Source organism: Polyodon spathula, chromosome 1 (genome assembly GCF_017654505.1).
Source record: "Polyodon spathula isolate WHYD16114869_AA chromosome 1, ASM1765450v1, whole genome shotgun sequence".
NCBI classification, from domain to species: domain Eukaryota; kingdom Metazoa; phylum Chordata; class Actinopteri; order Acipenseriformes; family Polyodontidae; genus Polyodon; species Polyodon spathula.
This window is the reverse complement of record NC_054534.1, coordinates 26,572,050-26,594,130: the sequence shown is the minus strand read 5'-3', so window position 1 is coordinate 26,594,130 and position 22,081 is coordinate 26,572,050. Positions and strand designations below refer to the sequence as shown.

Below are 22,081 nucleotides of genomic sequence, written 5' to 3'. Positions count from 1 at the left end.
ACAGAAGGGACACGTGAGTGTGTTCAGCTGTTATATCTGCAAAAGGTGGCTACTTTGATGAGTCAAAAATTTAGATTAAATTTTGTTAAACAAAACGATTCCATGATTTCTTTTTTATCTCCAATTGTTTATTTGTTCTATGCTTTAATTTCAGAGTACATTGAGACATTACCCTGCGTAAATTTCAATAAAAACTGGAAAAATGGAGGTGTTCTAAAACTTCTGATTGGTAGTGTATGTCAACCATCTGAATTAACCTTTTACATATTCATATAGTTGAATTGTTTAGATCTATTTTTCTACTCTAATAAATTCCCAAACTCCTTAACAATTCAAAGCTGCTGATTTGACAGATGCACCACAAACACAGCCAGGATATATTAACTGGCGCAAAATGAGTGAGTCACGTCGTAAGCTGCAACATTTAAAACCAAATAATGAAAAGGATATAATGAACCACATTTATTATATGATGAATACAAACAATTGTACATAATGCAATAGCTGGTATCGAGCTATAATTTCATCCTCAGAGAGATCAGAAAGGGTAATGCAGACCCTAAATACTCTCCCGCCTTCTCAGTACTCTCCCTTATGTTTTGTCATTTCAGGTTTTGCAGTTAATGTTTCTCCCATGTTTAATACCTGTATTTTAGGATTAGAGACAGCAAAATAGGCTGTGGGAATAATCATTTTAATTGATGTGTCAACATAAGTTTTGAAGGTTTACAAAACTCGAAAATGTTGTTTAATTTGTCATTCAAGGTAGTTTTAAAAAAAATCTATTTTGTCTGTTTCTTTTTTTTTTGCAGCCAACACAGACCATTTTAAAAGTCTTGTTTCCTGCAGAAATTTGTTACATTTTAAAAGATTATTTCAATATCAAATAGAGTTACAGTCTAAATGTTAAAATGTTTTACCTTTTTTTTGGGGTGATGTTCTTCATTAACTATCACACATTTTAGTCAACTTACATCAGTAGAATATAATGTAAATAGAATTTTTTGTTTTTGTTTTTTGTCTTTTTAATAAAATGTCGGTTTCGTGGCACTCCATGAAATGATTATTTTTTTTTTTTTATTGTTGTTCGTGATTTCCTTTTAAAAATACTATGAATTTCCCGGGCCCCTGTATGACTGCTCCCATAGTGCTCTTTCCTATCAGCTACTTTCTGACTTTTTTCTTTTTAAGGCCAATTTTAAGGCCGGCATAAACTCAGCGCTATGACCGTCGCAAAAGCTTGATACATGTCCCCCATAGTTTCTTAATTCAGCATTATTGAGTGTTTAATAGCTATGAATCATATTTTTAAAAAATACATGGAAAACCATGGTGAATAATAATAATAATAATAATAATAATAATAATAATAATAATAATAATAATAATATAACCACGGAAAAACTGAAAAATGATAATGCAAAATTACCGTTTAGAATTTACCATGGGAACACAGTCTAAATTTCTGCATAGGGGTGTGCTACTTTTAGGAAATACAGAACCACATAAAATCCTAAAAAAGGAGGAAGCAAGGCAAATAATAAAAGTCACAATTAAAATAGATCTTGTATAATACTGCTAGAAATCTCCATAATGGTTCATAGAGAACGATGAACGCTTTGTTCCTAAATAAAAGAAGAACATTAAACAGCTTAGATAATTGTATGCATCTGTCAACACTGCACTTCGGTTCACCTGTGAAAGGCTGTTTGTCAAGAAAAATATCATAAAAATTACTTCACATGACTGCAGGAAGTAACATGCTGTTAGAAAAGATTCCTGTTCTGACTCTGTAAATGGTCATTTTATCAAAAGCCTGGGAAGCAACCCCCTGATAGGGTGCGGCTTTTAGGGTTGTTTTAGTCAAGCATTTTCTATGCATACTCCCAATTCAGAAAACAATGGTCCACTTAAAAACTGTTCAACAGGATTATTGTGTTCCTCCCTGATCTATTTTTGCTTAAAATCAAAATGAAACCCACTCATTTCCAGCGGGATCCAGCCCCTAAGTCATTTTATAAATGAATTCTAGATTTCATAGAATCCGAAACCTGAATCAGCCTTTGCGCCATTTTACTTGTTTCGTTCCTACAGTATATAAGATGTAAGAGACTGCTTCCAGGATCCCATACGTAGCTTTTGCTTTGTAATAGTAGAGACTGTGTGGGGGTGAGACTTGAAAGAGTTGGGAGGCAGACGGTTAAACCTGACTATACAGAACAGCACTGAAAAAAGAAAATCAGAAAGTTAAATTCAAACACAATTGATGCCTGGTGTTACCAGCACTGGCTGCTATGAAATATGTTTGAAAAACTGTAAACCCATTTTACTCAAGTGCCATATATTTTTACTAATGTCCATTAGATCTTTATGTAGTAAAACAACAGGGTTTTAATTAGGGTATACCAACCAACTACATCTACAGCTATGGCCAATAGTTTTGCATCACCCTACAGAATTAAGTCGGATGAAACTTGCTGAATAATGTTACGTTAACATACTGAATTACACTACATTTTGTAGTTTTCCCACATACTTAATGAAAAAAAAAAAAAAATGACATTCTAACATGAAATACAGTACAACTGCTGTGGATTCCGGTAGACTTTTGCGATATAATTTTGTAGTCTCTTTGACTACATGATATTAACTAAAATATCTAAAATTATGTTCATATAGGTTTTTTTTTTGGTTGTTTTTTTTTTAAATTATGTCTCAATCCTAAAATTGTAGGTGATGCAAAACTTTTGACCATAGCTATATAATGGGTATTCAAGATAAAAAGAATAAATTCTTTGGATATTCTAGTAGCTTAAAGCATCATTGGCCTGCATACAACACAAGCTAAAATGGCTTGGAATTTACTTAAATGAAAACCATCCTCAGTTTACGAACAGAGGCCTGTATTTGATACAGCTAAACTGCAGCACAATGCCTTTCTTTTCTTCTCTTCAAAGGAAACTAAAGCTATTCAAAGACTGTATACTCTTACTCAAGACAATTGTAAGAGGTTTACAATAGCATGAAAAAAATCTGCTTTAATGCTGCTGTTTTCATTTTCTTTTTTTTTCGTGCGTGTGTTTTTGTTTGAGTGGTTGATAGGACAGGATTAAAAGATGATTCTTTCGTTACCATGCCAAAAGACCAAATCCGACTGACCTGGAAGGGTAGGTCTGGTGCCAAGGAGTGCTGATGGTGCCCTGAGATATTTGCATCATGCTGGGATCCTGTTGGTTTTCCCCTAATTTGACTGAGTGCCAGGAGTGAGGTCGGGATGCTGGTTCACCTTGTCTGTGTACATGAATGGAACAGAATGAAGAAGGATATAAGTGCACGGAAAATCAGGTTCAGCATTTCTAAGAAGTCTGTATTTCACAGAAACTTGAGACGGAAATGATATAGGTTATAAAAGACCGGCCAAAATTTGAAGGATGTAGACGTCTTATGAATTAAAAACAAACCATAGTTTAAAAATCTCCTTCGAGGAGTTCATTTATAAAATGTGTTATTCTCAGGGAATATTTTAGACCATCTGTCTTGACAATTTAAACCCCTCAAAGTTTAAGGGGTTTTACCTATTAGTACCACCCATCTTCAGTCTGAAATAATCTTTACAAATAACACGATAAATAACAGTGATGACGTTATTTAGTTCGTTTCTTTGACTGCCTTGAGTAAGGCATAATAACTCCATTTACATTATGATAAATGAACTATATTAGCATTTAAAACCAACCAAGGACATACTGACAGTCCTTTATCCTTTAAATGTTTCGCACACAGACAGACTCACTGATAAAAACAGATGTTAGTGTCAGACGGCAATACTATTCCTTTACAACGAGCAGTTTATTATGCATTTAACTTAGATCATTCCCTAGCCCATTCTAATAGGGCGCTCGCTAAACAAACTCCTCAGTGCTTTAAAAATATTTATTTTTTAGAAAATCAATAAAAAACTTTAAAAAAAAACCCAAAGAAACTGCCGACCTATTCAACCCCAAAAACGATTCCTGGATGGATTTCTTAAATCTTTAAACTATTTACATGTGCCACCAAGAAAGCAATGCAAAGCAACAGTATAAAAAGGACAATAGACCACAGGTTCACCAGGAGCTAACCTACTACAAGCCCTGCTGGTGGCAGTAAAGTGTGTGAGTGTGGTTTTGCTTGCACCAATCTGACAATCATGGCTAAGAATCCTTTGCGATCACGATTCCAAAAAATATATAAAAATATAAATACAAATAAATAAATAAATAAATAAAAAGACTACTTCAAAGCCCCTGATTATTATTTATTATTATTATTATTATTATTATTATTATTATTATTTACAAATTTCTGGTTATGCTAATTAACATTTTGCCTTTATGAAGGCAAATCAGCTTATCCAATAGACTTCTCAAAGTACATTTTAAGTCTAAATATTAAAAAACATTTTTACTCTACACACTTAATAATGAACAACAGATGTATAAATAAATAACATGCAGAAGTTACCTGGCTGCAAATCCCAGCATTTTAGTAATAAAACCAGTCGCTATCCTGTTAACATTCTTTTCAGAGGGCGATTTACACAAAGCTCCTTGTATGAAGTCTCTCTTCTTCCTCCTCTTCAGTTTGTTATGGTAAAAAGCCCCGAGCAGCTCCATTGTGCTGTGGTGCAATGGCTTTGGTATACTGGCAAAGATTTAGCAAGAGTGGGCACAGAAAAGTGTCTCTCTTATTAAAACATGCAATTAACTGTCATTACAGCTCATATGATAACGGATGAAGTAAACATCCTGTAAAGAGTTAAGATGTTGTCTCTACCTTGCCTTTTCCTATCTGAAACTGGTTTTATATGCTTATAAAAACAACACATGGTTGCAGTTTACGAAGATCACCATGTGGTAACTGAGAAAACAAGATTTTATACAGTTATGGTGTTGAAGACATATACAGGGGTCTGACACACTGATAAATTAAACCTATGGATTTACAAATAACAAAATAACAACGAGGCTTTGTCAGTAAGACATTGCAAGATACCAGATTTCATGAATTAATGTTCCAAGTTGATAATAAGTTGATAATTCCCATTCGAGCTGCTTGACTCAATTCTCTAAAAATCGGCCCAGGGAACTGACAATTTGGGATTTAACAGTACTTTAAATTTAGCAATAATCACTGTGCAATACACTCCTCCAGTAACAGATGGAAGATGGAACAAAAACAGTTGTCTCCACAGTAATGCACTTGCAAAAAATCAAGAACTAAACACACAGCCGGCATGCATGAATGATTTTGTGTACCTGATTCCATATAACACTACCTCAGCTAGCAATGCTTACAGATCGATCGCTGTGTATGGCCAAATCACATCAACAACATGTGGGGTCTCAAATCAGTAGGTGAGAGAGACAAAAGCAACGGCAACAAAACAATTCATAATGAATGTCTACAATACACAAAAAGTACACTGTTTTAATCTCTGCTGCTGACAACTGGTTACCAAGTCAATGTGATTATGCTAGGATATTAGAAAGCATGCAGAGTGAAACGATCAGTTGACTTGGGTATTAGCTACATTACTTAATTTTCTCAACAATGGTAAGTATGCAGACTACTCCAAACAAAATGAAAGATTACAAGAAAGGTGCACTCTGCACTTTAAATGTCTGGCTCCTGTCGGTCAACCAGCAGTGTTAACAGTGCCAAAATGGAAAAATATTTGTAATAATGTAATGCAGAAAGAATGCATTTAGATCTTTAGCCACTTCAATTGTTATTGCCTTTGGTTCAGTTTACATGATTGGCATTTCTGCTGAGACCTACAGCAGATGCAAGGGATAACAGTAGATGCAACAGTAATTGAACTGTACTATCAGATGTACCAGCTCTTAGCATGCCTGATGGCCTGCTAAAATGCATTTCATTCAGCATTAGGCAACAGAAAGGAAGCAAAAAGACCAGACACACAGTCTATAGTGACTGGTCTGGTGAATATGGCAATTACAGCACTGTTAAAGTTGTTGACCAAATGCACTGACATTGAAAAGGACGGTTATGTTTTGTTGAAATGGGAGTAAAAGTCATTTTATCATACAGTGCCGTGAAAAAATACTTGTCCCCTGTCTGATTGTCTGCATTTTTGCACATTTTTCACATTGAATTTGGCCAGATCTTTTTGTGGGTTGTAGTAGTATATAGAGGGAGTCTGAGAGAAAAAATGACACCAAAGTTTGGTGCACCTTTCATTTGTTTGGTTTGCAAGGTAATCAAACATGCAATCTTCAGGTGTGAAAAAGTTATTGCCCCCCCATAGTTAACTCAACCCAATTAAATGGATAATTAGGGTCAGCTGTTTGAATACCTTGGTTAACAATCAGGCCTGATTTGGGCCAGCCCCGTCCAACATAAATCTGATTAACTTTGGCCCTTACCATCACAATTAAGTTGTCAGCACACAGGTTCTAGAGGCACATCATGCCACGATTAAAAGAAATTCCCGAAGACCTCTGGAAAAAAGCTGTTGAGGCCTATTAGTCTGGAAAGGGTTACAAAGCTATTTCTAAGGCTCTGGGTGCCACCAAACTGGGGCTCCACAGTCAGAGCCATATTGTCCAAATGGAGAAAGTTTGGCACAGTAATGAATTTTCCCAGGAGTGGCCATCCTGCCAAAATCTTTCCAAGAGAATGGCGTAAAATCATCCAGGAAGTCACAAAGAACCCTAGACCCACATCCAAGCCTCTCTCACCTCAGCTAAGGTCAGTGTTCATGACTCCGCCATCAGAAAGACACTGGGCAAAAATGGGATTCATGGCAGAGTAGCAAGGTGGAAACCACTGCTCACTAAGAAGAACATGAATGCTCTTCTCAAGTTTGCCAAAAAGCACCTGGATGATCCTCAAGAGTTCTGGAACAATGTTCTATGGAAGGTTAGTCAAAAGTGTAACTTTTTTTGGCCAACATGGGCCCTGTTATGTCTGGTGAAAACCAAACACTGCATTCCACAGTAAGAACCTCATACCAACGGTCAAGCATGGTTGTGGTAGTGTCATGATTTGGGGATGCTTTGCTTCATCAAGACCTGGATGACTTGCCATCATTGAAGGAACCATGAATTCTGCTCTGTATCAGAGAATTCTACAGGAGAATGTCAGACCATCCGTCCGTGAGCTGAAGCAGAAGCGCAGCTGGGTCATGCAGCAAGACAGTGATCCGAAACACACAAGCAAGTCTATATCAAAATTGTTGAAGAACAAGAAATTTAAAGTTTTGGAACGGCCTAGTCAAAGTCCAGACCTAAACCCCATTGAGATGCTGTGGCAGGACCTGAAACGAGCAGTTTATGCTCAAAAACCCACAAATGTCACTGAGTTGAAGCAGTTCTGCATGAAGGAGTGGGCCACAATTCCTCCACAGTACTGTAAGAGACTGATCAATAACTACAGGAAGCGTTTGGTTGCAGTTATTGTTGCTAAAGGTGGCGTAACCAGTTATTGAGTCTAAAGGGGCGATTACATTTTCACACGGACATTGGGTGTTGCATAACCATAACACAACCAATGAAGGGGAGTTTGGGACGAGAACGAGGGAACGCAAGAAGATTCAGTGTTGAACCTCTGCGTGACCTCCGTTGAACAGACATGGATATTTGCACAACAAAAACTGTGACACCCAGTCCCGAAGGGATGCATTTGCATCAAGAACACAGCACCTCCTGCCTTCTAATTACCCAGGGTTCAACATGTTCCTTTCTCTCAACAGACCACAGAAGCCATTTGAGGTCTGATGTTTTAACCCTGCAAATGCTGTTCTAGCTGTGGACCGGGCCACCAGATAACACTTTAACTGATGAGCCTCGAATACGACAGTTAAAACTCTCCACAGAGCTGCTACTTGTACAGCGACATTAAACATAAACAAGCAGATTATCAAATATTTAAAGCCATATGCAAATGTGGAAAAAAATTAAATTATATAACAACTACCTGAGTAACAAGAAGTTACAAATTATTATTTTATATAAAAAAAATAAAATAAAATAAAAACATTGACTGGAGCAAAAGTGTTTAAGACTTTCCAAATGTTGTACTGTTTGCTACAATACAGTAAAAAGCTGGTACAAAAGGAATACATGGTCGGGTTTTGTAAAGGACTGAGTTTAATCAATTTGTGGGTTTTTTCATTCAAATTCTTCTTCTGGAATTAAGAAAATTAATCTTTCATCGACTGCTTTTAGTTTTTGCCCTAAAACTAAAATGAGGAAGTGTTAGGTTTTTTGTCCATATTCTATTTGTACGGTGTTTTCATGAACAGCTTTCTTTGTTTTTTTTTTTTTTTTTAAGTTTTAAGAAATGTTTATAAAAGCTTACAAGTTAACAGAAGTAGCAGGACTTGGGGGGCAGGACCACCGGGTTTGGCCTCTATGTTCTAAGACATTATCTCCATGGTTGGAATTTCTCATATCTAGTTAATAAAAAAAAGACAATTAAGAAAGGAGAATGCTGGTGGTAGGAATTTCTCTCTGTGGTTTAGAGCTCACATTCCAGTTTGCTTCACTGCCTCTCAGTTAGACGAGAGTCACTGACCTTTTGGATGGGCTCTGTTCCATCCTAATCGCAACTCTTATAAATGCCAGCGCTCAGTGCATGTCACGTACCTCACAGCAAATAAAGCCTCTCAGTTCTGTCAGTGAGGAAGATAACAGCCTGCAATAAACTGCAGCAATGACGTGGGCCATATTGGAATCTGGGTTTCTGTCCATGGTTTCGCTGATAGAACTGGCAGCCTACTGTCAAGAACACTGAGCCCTGTGTCCTTGTGAGATATTTGCTTAGTGAAATATTACCTGAGGAAAACCATGCATCAGTTCCTAATAGTATTCCAAAACAACACCTTGAAGAAAGTAAATTACTCCAGTTGGAAAAAAAATCCTTTTAACTAGTGTGTATGACCGTCTTTGTCTTTTACTTGTATTATTCATATTCATATGTGTTGTATTAATATTATAGATATTAATATGGGACAGATGGCTGGAGATTCTGGCCTGTGTACCTGTTTTTGAGCCGCAGTCTAACCTCTCCCGACCATGCTGCCCTGCTGTGGTGGGGGTCGGTGTGGCTGAAGGGAGGGCTGAGGGAGGCTCCAGGCTCAGGGGGTCCCTCGACTGAACACCCGTCCCTGAGGAAACACAACAGGGCAAGGGCTTGATAATTCAGAACAGTAGTCTCTACAGCAGGGGTCTCCAAGCATGGTCCTAGAGAGCCCCTATCCAGCAGGTTTTACAGGTGACTTTACATCATCAGTGACTAAAGATCTAGGCCAATAAATGGTTCAATTAAATAACTGAGAGACTGGTTGAAATGAAAACCAGCATCCACAGCAGCTCTCCAGGACCAGGGTTGGAGACCTCTGCTTTACAGTATTGTATTTGCAACACATAACTATATCTACTCTGCTGCTACCTCAGGGAGCTGTGGCAGGGCTGGTCCTGCACATGTAAATAATATATTTTCATTTTGTTTGTAAAGAAAATGTATTTAATTTGCAAAATAAAGTTTGTGCTAGATATGGCAGGGCATGGAGGTTATAATTACCTCCCTACCTAATTGAATTTCATGTACACCATGTGGCCAGGTGTTGATTGACTAATTGACTATCAAATAACCCTGGCCAGGGTTTAAAATGCCAGTCCTTTGTTCTTGGTTCCTCACAACTGCATTTTTGAACCAGGATGAGCAAACAAAGCAACCACTTGTGATCACTGTGTGTGATCACTGTGTGTGTTAACCGCGGTCTGGATGCTCACCATAGGGATTCATTTAGAGGATTTTAAGCCGACCCAAAGTTTATTTTGAGCATGTTAGGGAGAAGGTTCCTGGAGCAGGGCCTCACTTTTAGTGAGAGCAGCGCTCAGTGTTTGGTAAACGTTTGTTTATTAGCTGTGTTTCTCCAACACTTAAGTAGCATAATTCAAAGTCTCTTAACCACCCCCAAGTTGTTGCTTTGGTTTTTATATTTTGTAAAATTAACCTGGAATTTTGAAATTAAACACTTTCAAAATAGTTAAAATTAATGATCACAGACCAATACAATCATCACTTTGTATGTTTAAAGTTATGGAATAATCTCAGTTTAACCAACAGATGTAGCTTTTCAATGAACTTTCGTCTTTCGTCAGCCCATTGAACTTAATTTTTTAAAGACCGGAGGAATATTCTAAATATGCAATGTGAATCCAAAAAGTATGTTGAAGTGGAAATATGCAGCATCAATTAAGGTTTTCTGTTACAACACAAATCTGGCCAAGCAGTATGCATTAGGTAGGAAATACACAATGAAATGCACTGGCCTGACGTTTGTTACTTGGGTGTCATCACATTCATTTTCTGGAACTGCTACATCACATTAGCAGTCAGCAGCCACAGAAAATGCTTGCTTTAGTGACATTAGGAGCTCAAATGATTAGGCAATAAAGAAACAACTTTAAACCCAACTCTGTTAACAAGAGGAAGATTACGGTGGGTTTGCACACAAAGAAGGGCATCCCATGTTATAGAGTGATTGATGTCAAGACACCTTGTTCAGTGTTACCACACACACACACACACTCGCTTGTGCTCACAGGACTTGACTGTGGGAACCCTGGCTGCTGTCACAATGTCGTGGGTTACTTTGGTACTGAACAAACATGTCAGTGACATGCCCCCCCGCTATGACTGTAAATTAAAAATTAGAGCCATCAGTAACACAAAGCAGCAGATTACCATGATTTTATCCACTGTATGAAATGCAGACAGAGAGGTGAATGCCTTCATATTCCCCCAGATTCCCACACTCTTAATAACTTAAGCAACTTTCATTGTATCGTAACTGATGAAGCAGTTCTCTACATCCAAAACTCATGTTTAATGTCCAGTTTAGGACACGACTGGGGGTAACTATGCATCACAACTGCTGCTGCAGAGTCACTTACAACAGGACCTTGGTTTTACGTCCATCCAAAGGATCTTTTATTCTCAGAAGCGTGATGGTTCCTTTGATTGACTGGGCTGAGCTGGCGGCAATGGAGTGTTCATAATACTGTAGAACTTCAATGAGTTCCAACTTCCAAGGACCCCAGAGCTGCCTGCCCCAGTCTCTTATTTAGGCTTATTCTAAGAACCTTTGTTCCTCAAAAAAGTAGTCCCATTCTGTCCTTGGTCTTTTTGAGTTCAGACACTTGACTCTTGATCATTTGAAGGCATGTACAGTGGCTTGCGAAACCCCCCCTTGGCATTTTTCCTATTTTGTTGCCTTACAACCTGGAATTAAAATTGATTTTTTGGGGGTTTGTATCATTTGATTTACACAACATGCCTACCATTTTGAAGATGCAAAATATTTTTTATTGTGAAACAAACAAGAAATAAGACAAGAAAACAGAAAACTTGAGCATGCATAAGTATTCACCCCCCCATAGTCCATACTTTGTAGAGCCACCTTTTGCAGCAATTACAGCTGCAAGTCTCTTGGGGTATGTATCTACAAGCTTGGCACATCTAGCCACTGGGATTTTTGCCCATTCTTCAAGGCAAAACTGCTCCAGCTCCTTCAAGTTGGATGGGTTCTGCTGGCAATCTTTAAATCATACCACAGATTCTCAATTGGATTGAGGTCTGGGCTTTGACTAGGCCATTCCAAGACATTTAAATGTTTCCCCTTAAACCACTCAAGTGTTGCTTTAGCAGTATGCTTAGGGTCATTGTCCTGCTGGAAGGTGAACCTCCGTCCCAGTCTCAAATCTCTGGAAGACTGAAACAGGTTTCCCTCAAGAATTTCCCTGTATTTAGCGCCATCCATCATTCTTTCAATTCTGACCAGTTTCCCAGTCCCTGCCGATGAAAAACATCCCCACAGCATGATGCTGCCACCACCATGCTTCACTGTGGGGATGGTGTTCTCAGGGTGATGAGAGGTGTTGGGTTTGTGCCAGACATAGCGTTTTCCTTGATGGCCAAAAAGCTCAATTTTAGTCTCATCTGACCAGAGTACCTTCTTCCATATGTTTGGGGAGTTTCCCACATGCCTTTTGGTGAACACCAAACATGTTTGCTTATTTTTTTCTTTAAGCAATGGCTTTTTTCTGGCCACTCTTCCGTAAAGCCCAGCTCTGTGGAGTGTACGGCTTAAAGTGGTCCTATGGACAGATACTCCAATCTCCGCTGTGGAGCTTTGCAGCTCCTTCAGGGTTATCTTTGGTCTCTTTGTTGCCTCTCTGATTAATGCCCTCCTTGCCTGGTCCGTGAGTTTTGGTGGGCGGCCCTCTCTTGCCAGGTTTGTTGTGGTGCCATATTCTTTCCATTTTTTAATAATGGCTTTAATGGTGCTCCGTGGGATGTTCAAAGTTTCGGATATGTTTTTATAACCCAACCCTGATCTGTACTTCTCCACAACTTTGTCCCTGACCTGTTTGGAGAGCTCCTTGGTCTTCATGGTGCCGCTTGCTTGGTGGTGCCCCTTGCTTAGTGGTGTTGCAGACTCTGGGGCCTTTCAGAACAGGTGTATATATACTGAGATCATGTGACAGATCATGTGACACTTAGATTGCACAGAGGTGGACTTTATTTAACTAATTATGTGATTTCTGAAGGTAATTGGTTGCACCAGATCTTATTTAGAGGCTTAATAGCAAAGGGGGTGAATACATATGCACGCACCACTTTTCCGTTATTTATTTTTTAGAATTTTTTGAAACAAGTTATTTTTTTCATTTCACTTCACCAATTTGGACTATTTTGTGTATGTCCATTACATGAAATCCAAATAAAAATCAATTTTAATTCCAGGTTGTAAGGCAACAAAATAGGAAAAATGCCAAGGGGGGTCAATACTTTCGCAAGCCACTGTAACTGTACTGTAAGAGTCACTGCTCTGTTAGTTGGAGCACAAACAATACAAACCTACGTGATTTGCATACTTCAACAGTGGCAACTCTTTTAAGACAAGGAAAACTACATAATATATCTGAGCTCTGAACTGTAAACTGCTATGTCACTCTGATCCCTGTGGTATTTTAAGTAGCCCATACATCACCACTCTGGCTTTTCATGGGTTTGTAAACCACTCATTCTGAAAACTTGGAGAGCAGCAAATTGAGCAGACACATATTTACAACTGAAGGGTATAATGTGGAGAAAATAAAACATTCTTAACCAAATTGAAGGATCTCATCTGTGAATGTGTCGTGTCCCTGGGGAAATGAAGCATTCTATTGGTTTCAATGCATCAACACTCAAACCTCCTCCTTGAGCCAAATTGTGACCATATTACAGGTAATGCAATAACACAAAGGGGTATCGGATACAACACCCTCTATGATCTGTGGTAATAGTACTGTTTCCACATGCCAAGTTCATTTCTCTGCAGTGTACAGCACAAAGAGGGCATCTGATTTTAAAATAATAACTCACTCCAACTGATAAATCACATGGGATATCAAAAACAAACCTGCAATATTCTGAAAAACAAACAAACATAAAGTAATCACTTCAACCTGGCAAAACATTAGGCCCAGATGGACTTCCTTCTGAACTCTATAAAAATGTAATACTACTCTATCCCCTTATTTACAAAAAATGTTCTTCATGCATATCAGACCCAACACCTCCCACAATCAATGACAGAAGCCATTATTACAGTAATACATAAAAATTACAACATAATTTGGGTGTGGAAACAGATTAAACAACATTTCTCTATACGTACAATAGCACATATTTTACCCATTTCTGGCAACCCTTCTTTTCCACCTTCTATCTTAGACAAGGCCTTTCTGACATGGCCTGCAGCTGGTATCCCATTAATCAAAGATTTGTATAATGATGGAGTTTTTGCCTATTTTTAACAGTTGAAAAGGAAGTTCGGCCTATATTACAATCCATTGTTCAGATATCTTCAGATACGAGATTATGTACAGAAACACATTCCCGGGTTTGAAATAGCTGAGTGTTCTATATTAGATCAATATTTGGCAGTGTCACTGTGTGCAAAGAAGTTGATATCTCACTTGTATAATGCATTTTATGATAACACCATAATTACTTCTGAGTATATAAAGCAAGCTTGGGAAAAAGATCTAGACATAGAAATCCCTAAAAACATGTGGGATATTTGCCTGGAATATATCAATACCTGTTCCATTAATGTTCGACACTGCTTGATCCAGTTTGAAATCTTACATAGATTGCATTACTTTAAAAGTAAATTACATAAGATTTTCGCTAACATATCCCCTATATGTGACAAATGTAAGTTGACTGAAGCCACCCTGCTTCATAGTTACGTGCAGTGTCCTAAGGTACAGGACTATTGGATAATAATATCTCAAGTTCTATCCACAATTTACAGCACTCAAATTGAACCAGAGCCATTATTAATAATATTTGACACATCTAATTGCTTAACTAATAAGACAAGAGTTGAACAACATGCTATAGCATATAGTTTACTAGTAGTCAAAAAACATCTTACTGCAGTTTTGGTAGAAGGAAAGTACGCCTACATCGCAAATTTGGATTACTGAATTGACATATATATATTACATCATGAAAAATTCAGATATGAAATGAAAGACAAAATAGCAGCGTTTCATAAGACATGGCAGCCCTTCTTTCAATACCTTCAGGCACAAATACAGAAAGCCAGTAAAGTAAATTGATGGAAATGGGAACTATAAATGGAAACCAAATTGAGCTATGTACAGTGGCTCTCAAAAGTATTCACTCCCCTTGGACTTCTCCACATTTTCTTGTGTTACAACATGGAATCAAAATGGATTTAATTAGGAGTTTTTACTACTGATCAACATAAAAAAGTCTGTAATGTCAAAGTGAAAAATAAAATCTACAAATTGTTCTAAATTAATTACAAATATAAAACAGAAAAGTATTCACCCCCTTTGCTATGACACACCTAAATAAGCTCTGGTGCAACCAATTGTTTTTAGAGTCACATAATTAGTTGAAAGGAGTCCACCTGTGTACAATTAAGGTGTTTCACATGATTTCAGGTTAAATACACCTGTCTCTGGGAGGTCCCACAGTTGGTTAGTACATTTCCTAACAAAAACTATATCATGAAGACAAAAGAACATTCAAAGCAAATCCAGAATAATGTTCTTCAAAAGCACCAATCAGAGGTAGGATATAAGAACATTTTCAAGGCATTGAATATCCCCCAGAGCACAGTAAAGTCCATTATTAAGAAAGAGAATATGGCACAACTGTGAAACGGTCTAGAACAGGCCGTCCTCAAAAGCTGAGTATCCGGGCGAGAAGGGCACTAGTCAGGGAGACCACCAAGAGGCCTATGGCAACTCTAAAGGAGTTACAGTCTTCCATGGCTGAGCTGGGAGACACTGTGCATATAGCAACAATAGCCCGTGTGCTTCACAAAACTGCCCTTTATGGGAGAGTGGCAAAAAGAAAGCCATTGTTGAAAAAAACTCACATTCAATCTCGGCTAGAGTTTGACAGAAGACATGTGGGAGACTCTGAGACCAAGTGGAAGAAGATTCTATGGTCTGATGAGACCAAAATAGAGCTTTTTGGCCTCAATGATAAGCGCTATGATTGGCGCAATGGAGTGGTGGCAGCCACACTATGGGGATGCTTCTCTGCGTCAGGGCCTGGAAAGCTTGTAAAGATAGAGGGCAAAATGGATGCAGCAAAGTACAGAGAAATCCTGGAGGAAAACCTGAAGTCTACGAGAGACCTGGGACTTGGGAGAAAAGTCATCTTCCAGCAGGACAATGACCCCAAACATACAGCCAAAGCCACACTGGAGTGGCTTAAAAACAAAAAGGTCAATGTCCTGGAGTGGCCCAGTCAAAGCCCGGACCTCAATCCAATTGAGAATATGTGGAAAGAGTTGAAAATTGCTGTTCACCAAAGGTCCCCATCCAACTTGCCGGAGATTGAGCAATTTTGCAAAGAAGAATGGACAAAAATTGCAGTGTCCAGATGTGCAAAGCTGGTAGAGACTTATCCAAATAGACTCATGGCTGTAATTGCTGCCAAAGGTGCTTCTACCAAATATTGAATCAAGAGGGTGAATATTTATGCAATCAATTATTTTCTGTTTTGTATTTGTAATTAATTTAGAACAATTTGTAGATTTTAATTTTCACTTTGACATTCCAGACTTTTTTGCATTGATCAGTGGCAAAAACTCCTAATTAAATCAATTTTGATTCCATGTTGTAACACAATAAAATGTGGAAAAGTCCAAGGAGGGTGAATACTTTTGAGAGCCACTGTAAATGACTATCTGTTATAACTGCGATGTGTTATGTAAAAACCACATTTTTTTAACTATTATAAAACATATTTGGAACATGTCCAAGATTCCTTTGCTAAGAACCCAATCCAACTCAGTGTTGTCAACCATGTAAACCCAAGCCTCTCAGTTTAACACCCACTTCAGACAAGAGAATTAACCAGGATTTGAGTTCATGTTGAGGAAAACGGGAATCCTGAAAACTGGCATGGAAATTATGAAGGAAAATAAAGTTGGGCTTTGTGTTGGAAGTGAAGACTAATCCTTACTTTGCTCCAGAGGATTAAAGTAAACTAAGACAGACACTCTAGTGCACAATTTCAGTTTGCCAAATCATTGTGCCAGTGGAATACACCGACACAATATGTTTGAAATAACAAGACGGGTGAGAGGATTAAAAAAAAAAAGAGCAAAAATAATATTGTTGTTTGCTTATCTGGGCAGGAGTCTGCTGTTGATTTGATTCATAATTCTACAGAAATCAAAATGTGAAGTCTGAAGGGATCAATCCCCTTTCACCTAGACACTGCATCCCTGCTAGAGCTGTGAGCTTCAAGATCCTCTACTATGTAGTAGAATAGTGACTGCTATAGTTGGAACTTGACTGGCTGAGGTTTAGAATTAAGCAATGCTACCTGAAGCAGCCGGCACTGCATGATGGGTAATAGGCTGCAGCTACAGTGAAGCAGGAAATAAAAAATACTTTAAAATCCATTTTCTTACTGTATAAGATAGTAAGTAAAAAAAAAAAAAAAAACCCTTTACCCACATTTAACAACTATTCCAGAATTGCTGTAAACTGGTTTAAAAAGAAAAAAAAAACCTTAAAAAAATAATAATAATTTTACCAGGTCCCCATGGCTGGACAGACGTTGCCATTTTATACTGTTATGCTTTTAATAACAAATTTACTTAGTATTAAATAAATACATTGTTTTTTTTTTGTTTTGTTATTTAGTTGTCGCCAATGATTTTATACCCTGGTTTATTCCCCAATTTGGAATGCCCGATTATTATTTTTTATCCCAGTTCACCACTGCAACCTCGTGCTGACTTGGAAAATGGCAGCAGATACAGGTGTCTTCCAAAATGTGTCCTGCCAAGCTGTCTTTTTTCACACTGCAGGTCTACAGCAAAGCCACCAGTGGCTTCTACAGCAGACCTGCAGGTGCCCCCTGGGAACTCCTGGCCACAATTGGCAATGACATAACCTGAACTTGAACCAGGGAGGGATCTCCAGGTTATGGGGTGCATCCTGCACTCCATGCAGACTGCCTTTACTGGATGCGCCACTCGGGACCCTCCCAAATAAATAGTTTTAATTCCATTCAGCATGGTAAAATTGTAATACTCTAACCTGGAGAAGAACGTATAGTGACTACCGGCACAAGGACAGGTAAAGGAATGCGGCTCATTGGGAAGTATTGAAAAGGAATGATGTGGTTCATTGGTGTGTATTTATTTACGGTAGATTAGTCCCCAGGATTACACAGGACCACATAGACAAACAGGAGCAGGCTTTAAGAAGCAGCTTTGTTTTGATTCTCTCTGTGCATCTCTACTGTGTCTTTCTTCTTTAAGGATAATAGACAAACCATCACCCCACTTGCAGAGCAAAAGTACCCCCTCCAAACACAGCTGGAGTGACATTTTTTCCACTGGTACTTTGACCAGTCCATATTTATTCAAACCAGAGCCTTTTCCAGCAAAAGCCCAGTATCTAATGCATACCTCAAACCCATCTTTAATGGGATTAAATTGATAGGCCATCAGTTTAATGAATCTTCTGCTCATAAGAATGTTAATGTCTACTAACAAGAAGCTTAGTGACTTCCAAAAACTGACAGACTGTATTACACGGAGATAGGGGTTTATTGAACTGATCTAAAACAGTGGCTGATCTTAATACTGCCCTCCTTTAAATCATTTAAATAAAGCCATCCATGTCATTCTGTTTACACTGTTACTGTTAATACTCATTGCATAGTCCCAATGTGGAGTTCAATATGGAACATTGTTAAGCAGGTTCTATCATTGCTGTGTTCTATACTTGCATATCGTTACATCATAGTAAGGTAAAGGCAATGATTTACTGTGAGTGCCCTGAAATGGAGCTTCCCGATTGATGGATGGAAGTTCTAATGTGCAGTAAACAACTTTTTTTAAATAATCTAATCCGTATTCACACAGCTCACTGTATGGAGAAGCGGATACTTTCTTAGTGATTGACCTCTTGCTCGGGCAAAAGAAAAAAAAAAAGAAACTCAGGCAAGTAACTGATGCCAAATTGTTTACCCGATGAATGGCTGCCAAATCCTATTAAGCAGCCATCAGCGATGAGCTTTCCTCACAACGAAACAGGGACACGTTCCATAATAAAGTGTGTCAGAGGAGCCGAGGCAGAAGAAGGGCAGCAGACTGAGCCAGCAAGGAGCGTGACACGCTAATCAGAACCTGCCGCTTACTCTCCTGCTGTAACGTGCCTGGAAAAGTACAACAGGCTTCCGCTGCAGTAGAACTTCTGGTAAGCAATCCTTAGGAATAAGATAAATCATTTCAACTGTCACCTGCCCATGGAGTGCTGTAGCAGATGTTTGGGGTGATCGTGCTGTGTGACAACGGGAACAACTTTAGGAGAACCCTGCAGCAGATCACTTTGCTGGTTAAATATATTCCCTGTATTTCTATCTAGTGTTACTCATTTGGTTACAATGCATGAAGACATCATGTCAAAAGACAAAACCATACACATACATATAATTGTGTACAATTAAATACAAGCCACAGCATACCCAGATTTACATATGTTTTGTTTTCACATGGTTTTCGTAGCAGCAAGCATCTGGCTTCAGTAGGCTGACATTGTCCCTTGAGTCTCATTATGCTGACAATGTTAATCTCATCTGGTCTTCTACTGTCAGTACCTTGAGTGTATTTGTTCCAGAATGCTTCAGTCTGATAACACGTTTCAATCTCCATCAATACACCATTCTGTAAAATCCAATCTCTTCACATTCCATGAAAATGTACAACGTATGTATACAAGCATTCCAGAAGTATTTGTAGGCTAGCAGGGTACGATAAAAATTTGAAGGCAGGTATTGTTTTCAACATGCAGATTGTCAAAGAGCGTCAGACAGAGGGAGATACACAATCAGTCCTAATAAAACAGTAAAATGAAACAAACAATAAGAGTAGATAGCCTGAAGCCAGTAACAATAGCTCTGAACCTGGTATTGTCCACCTCATTTTGTGGAACCTCTGTACTGTCCAGTGGATTAGAAAGCAATGTTCAATGCAGAGTTTATCAAGATAATAAAGGAGGTAATCCCAGAGCAGCTCTTAGGGTGATGCCTGTATTATTGCATCGCTTGATCTATGAAGTATATGAAGGTGCTCAGCTCACACTGCAGTACCATGGAGACCATCTACATCTACAGTGGTTAAGAGGTCCAGCCTCTGCCCTGATACACCAGTCATCATATTGCATCATTTTGTCATAACAAGCAGCCAAAGCAACAACCTCATTCAAGTTGTCAAATATGCGTGTGTGCGCTTTTAGGTTATGCAACTTTCGTGCCAACAGGGGCCATTTGGGGGCTAAAGCAATTGCTCAATTTATTAATATTACCCCCCACAGTTATATACAAGCACTACTTTCTCCCCTCAGATTTGTAGCTCTGTTCCTGCCAGGGATTGCAACATACAGCACCAGAGAGGAGATTCTAGCAAGATAACTTAAACAGAAAAAATAAGACAGGCAGACAGACAGGAAGAATTTTCTGATCCCTTCTCACAATTAAATTTCTCCACTCTGAATAGAATAACTAGATTAAAAGACAACTGGCTTTTGAAGTCAGAATTCACCAAGTCATTCCAGTTCAGTGCACTGAGTCAAACACAAGAAAGAAGGCTGAAGATTCATGGTAGCAGAGACCATGAGAGACTGTGGCACTGCAGTGCCTGACCTTTAAGAAAACAGAACTCTGCCAAAATTCCGGAGACAGACTAATAAATTAAATGTAGGTCTTTTTTTTATGGTGTTGTTTTTTTTTCCTCCAGTCATTCTGGGTGCTTCTGCTGAACAGGGAACACTGTTTTTTATTCAAGCTGTAAAGCTGCTGGGAGGATTCCACAGTGGCAGTCCAGAGAGCTGAAACAGAACAGACACTTCAAAGAAAAGCGCTGTGTTATTTACAGGAGCTGTACAGACACAGGCCCTGATTTATTTAAAAGCAATTAGCTCTGCCTGTGTTAACCCATTCACCTGTGGAAACAAAAATACCACCTTGCATTAAACTCTTAACTTCAAACCATTTTTGACATATACCGGATCTACTCTTGTTGAAGCCCACACACCAGTTTTGACCCAAGTCAGTTCATTGGAATTAATCAAGACAGCAATACTCCTCAGAGCCTCAGAGCTGGTGGTTTAATGTCAGGAATCAAACAACAATAAAATACCTCCTGCCGAGCTAATGCACTAAGATTATTTTAATAGGGATTTTAAATGGATGTGTGTGGAGGACGAGAACGTTTATGAGAAATATTTCTTTTTTAAATTGTGGATTTAACAGTTCACTCCCTGTTATAGAAATGCTGCTTACTAAGACATCAGGAGGTGTTAACAGTGGCTGCAGTCACAGTAACACAATCATATCTAAAAGAAAGTTCATAGTGAACCACCTCATAAACAAACACAGTGAAGCCAGCAAGCTCTCCAAACACCACTGCTGCTCCAGACCCAGCTGGCAGCTTCTCTTTTAACAGTGGGTCTGTAACTGGGCTCTAGAACTCTTTTTTTGGTCATAACAGCAGAGGATCTAAATATATCGACTGTTTACATGTTACATTATGCCTAAGCCCAAGCCTTAAGAGACTCGCACACTGAGTTAGTTTTGTCAAAGTTCTCCTCTTTTAATGATTTCAACGACGGCAGTATTTCATTAACAAGCACCTCAATTTAACTCAAAAGGACGCACTAGAAATAGTACAAATCTGTTTGGTGGGACATGTCTAGTGCAATGACAGAGCTGCAGTAACATTAAACATTACATACAGTACTTGTACTTAGTCGCATATGGCAATCATGAGTAAACGGGGGTGATGCTGGTCCTGCAAGCTGCTTAAAAAAGAAGGTGGTTGTGTATATACCATTTAGCAAAAAGCACGAGCACAGTGGTTAGCCAGTTTCCTTCAGTTGAAATAGAGTCTTTTAAAAACACCTCCCAGTCTGAACCCTTCTAATAGTTCTGATTAACCCATGTTAAAAAAATAAAGGTGCAACATCTCATTGCCAGTGGAGTCCAAGTGCTGTTAGCTGAATGCATAGCTTGGTGGAAGATACTGAGATGTGCACTCACTTACTGAGATGTACACTCATTTATTGAAATGGGCACTCACTTACTGAGTTGGGCACTCACTTATTGAGATGGGCACTCACTTACTGAGATGTACACTCACTTACTGAGACGTGCACCCACTTCCTGTAGGGTCACATGTTCCTGAACTCAAACCCAGATTTCCCTGAAATCTCTCTGTATGCTTGAACAGCGGCTACCCACACGCGTGACTCGAGGAAGACCCTGTCACAATGGCCTACAGGTACTGTACAAAAAAAAAAAGAAGAAATGGTTTATTCACTTAAAGATTAATCAATATCTACAGTATATTGTTTGCATGTGCAATGTTATTACTGTTACTGCCCTTTTCATCATCAATTTCCATGTCACTTCATAAGAAAAAGAAACTCCATTACGGTACCAGTATCTT

General features: G+C 38.6%; 1 protein-coding gene across 10 annotated transcripts in view; it reads right to left on the bottom strand.

Moving 5' to 3' along the window:
• LOC121316288 (protein Shroom3-like) overlaps positions 1-22,081 on the bottom strand; it is a 118,790-nt gene that overhangs the window by 19,176 nt on the left and 77,533 nt on the right. For 3 of the 10 annotated variants that reach the window (XM_041251282.1, XM_041251347.1, XM_041251273.1), the window contains exons 3-4: positions 9,047-9,172; positions 3,160-3,291 (exon numbers count right to left, since the gene is read on the bottom strand). The exons of 1 other annotated variant lie outside the window; for it this stretch is intronic. In XM_041251282.1, coding sequence (XP_041107216.1) covers positions 3,160-3,291; positions 9,047-9,172 — 258 coding nt within the window. Of the gene's footprint in view, positions 1-3,159; positions 3,292-4,503; positions 4,687-8,364; positions 8,611-9,046; positions 9,173-22,081 lie in introns of those variants that run through there. 6 more of the 10 variants (XM_041251291.1, XM_041251358.1, XM_041251328.1 and 3 more) reach the window with 5 other exon arrangements.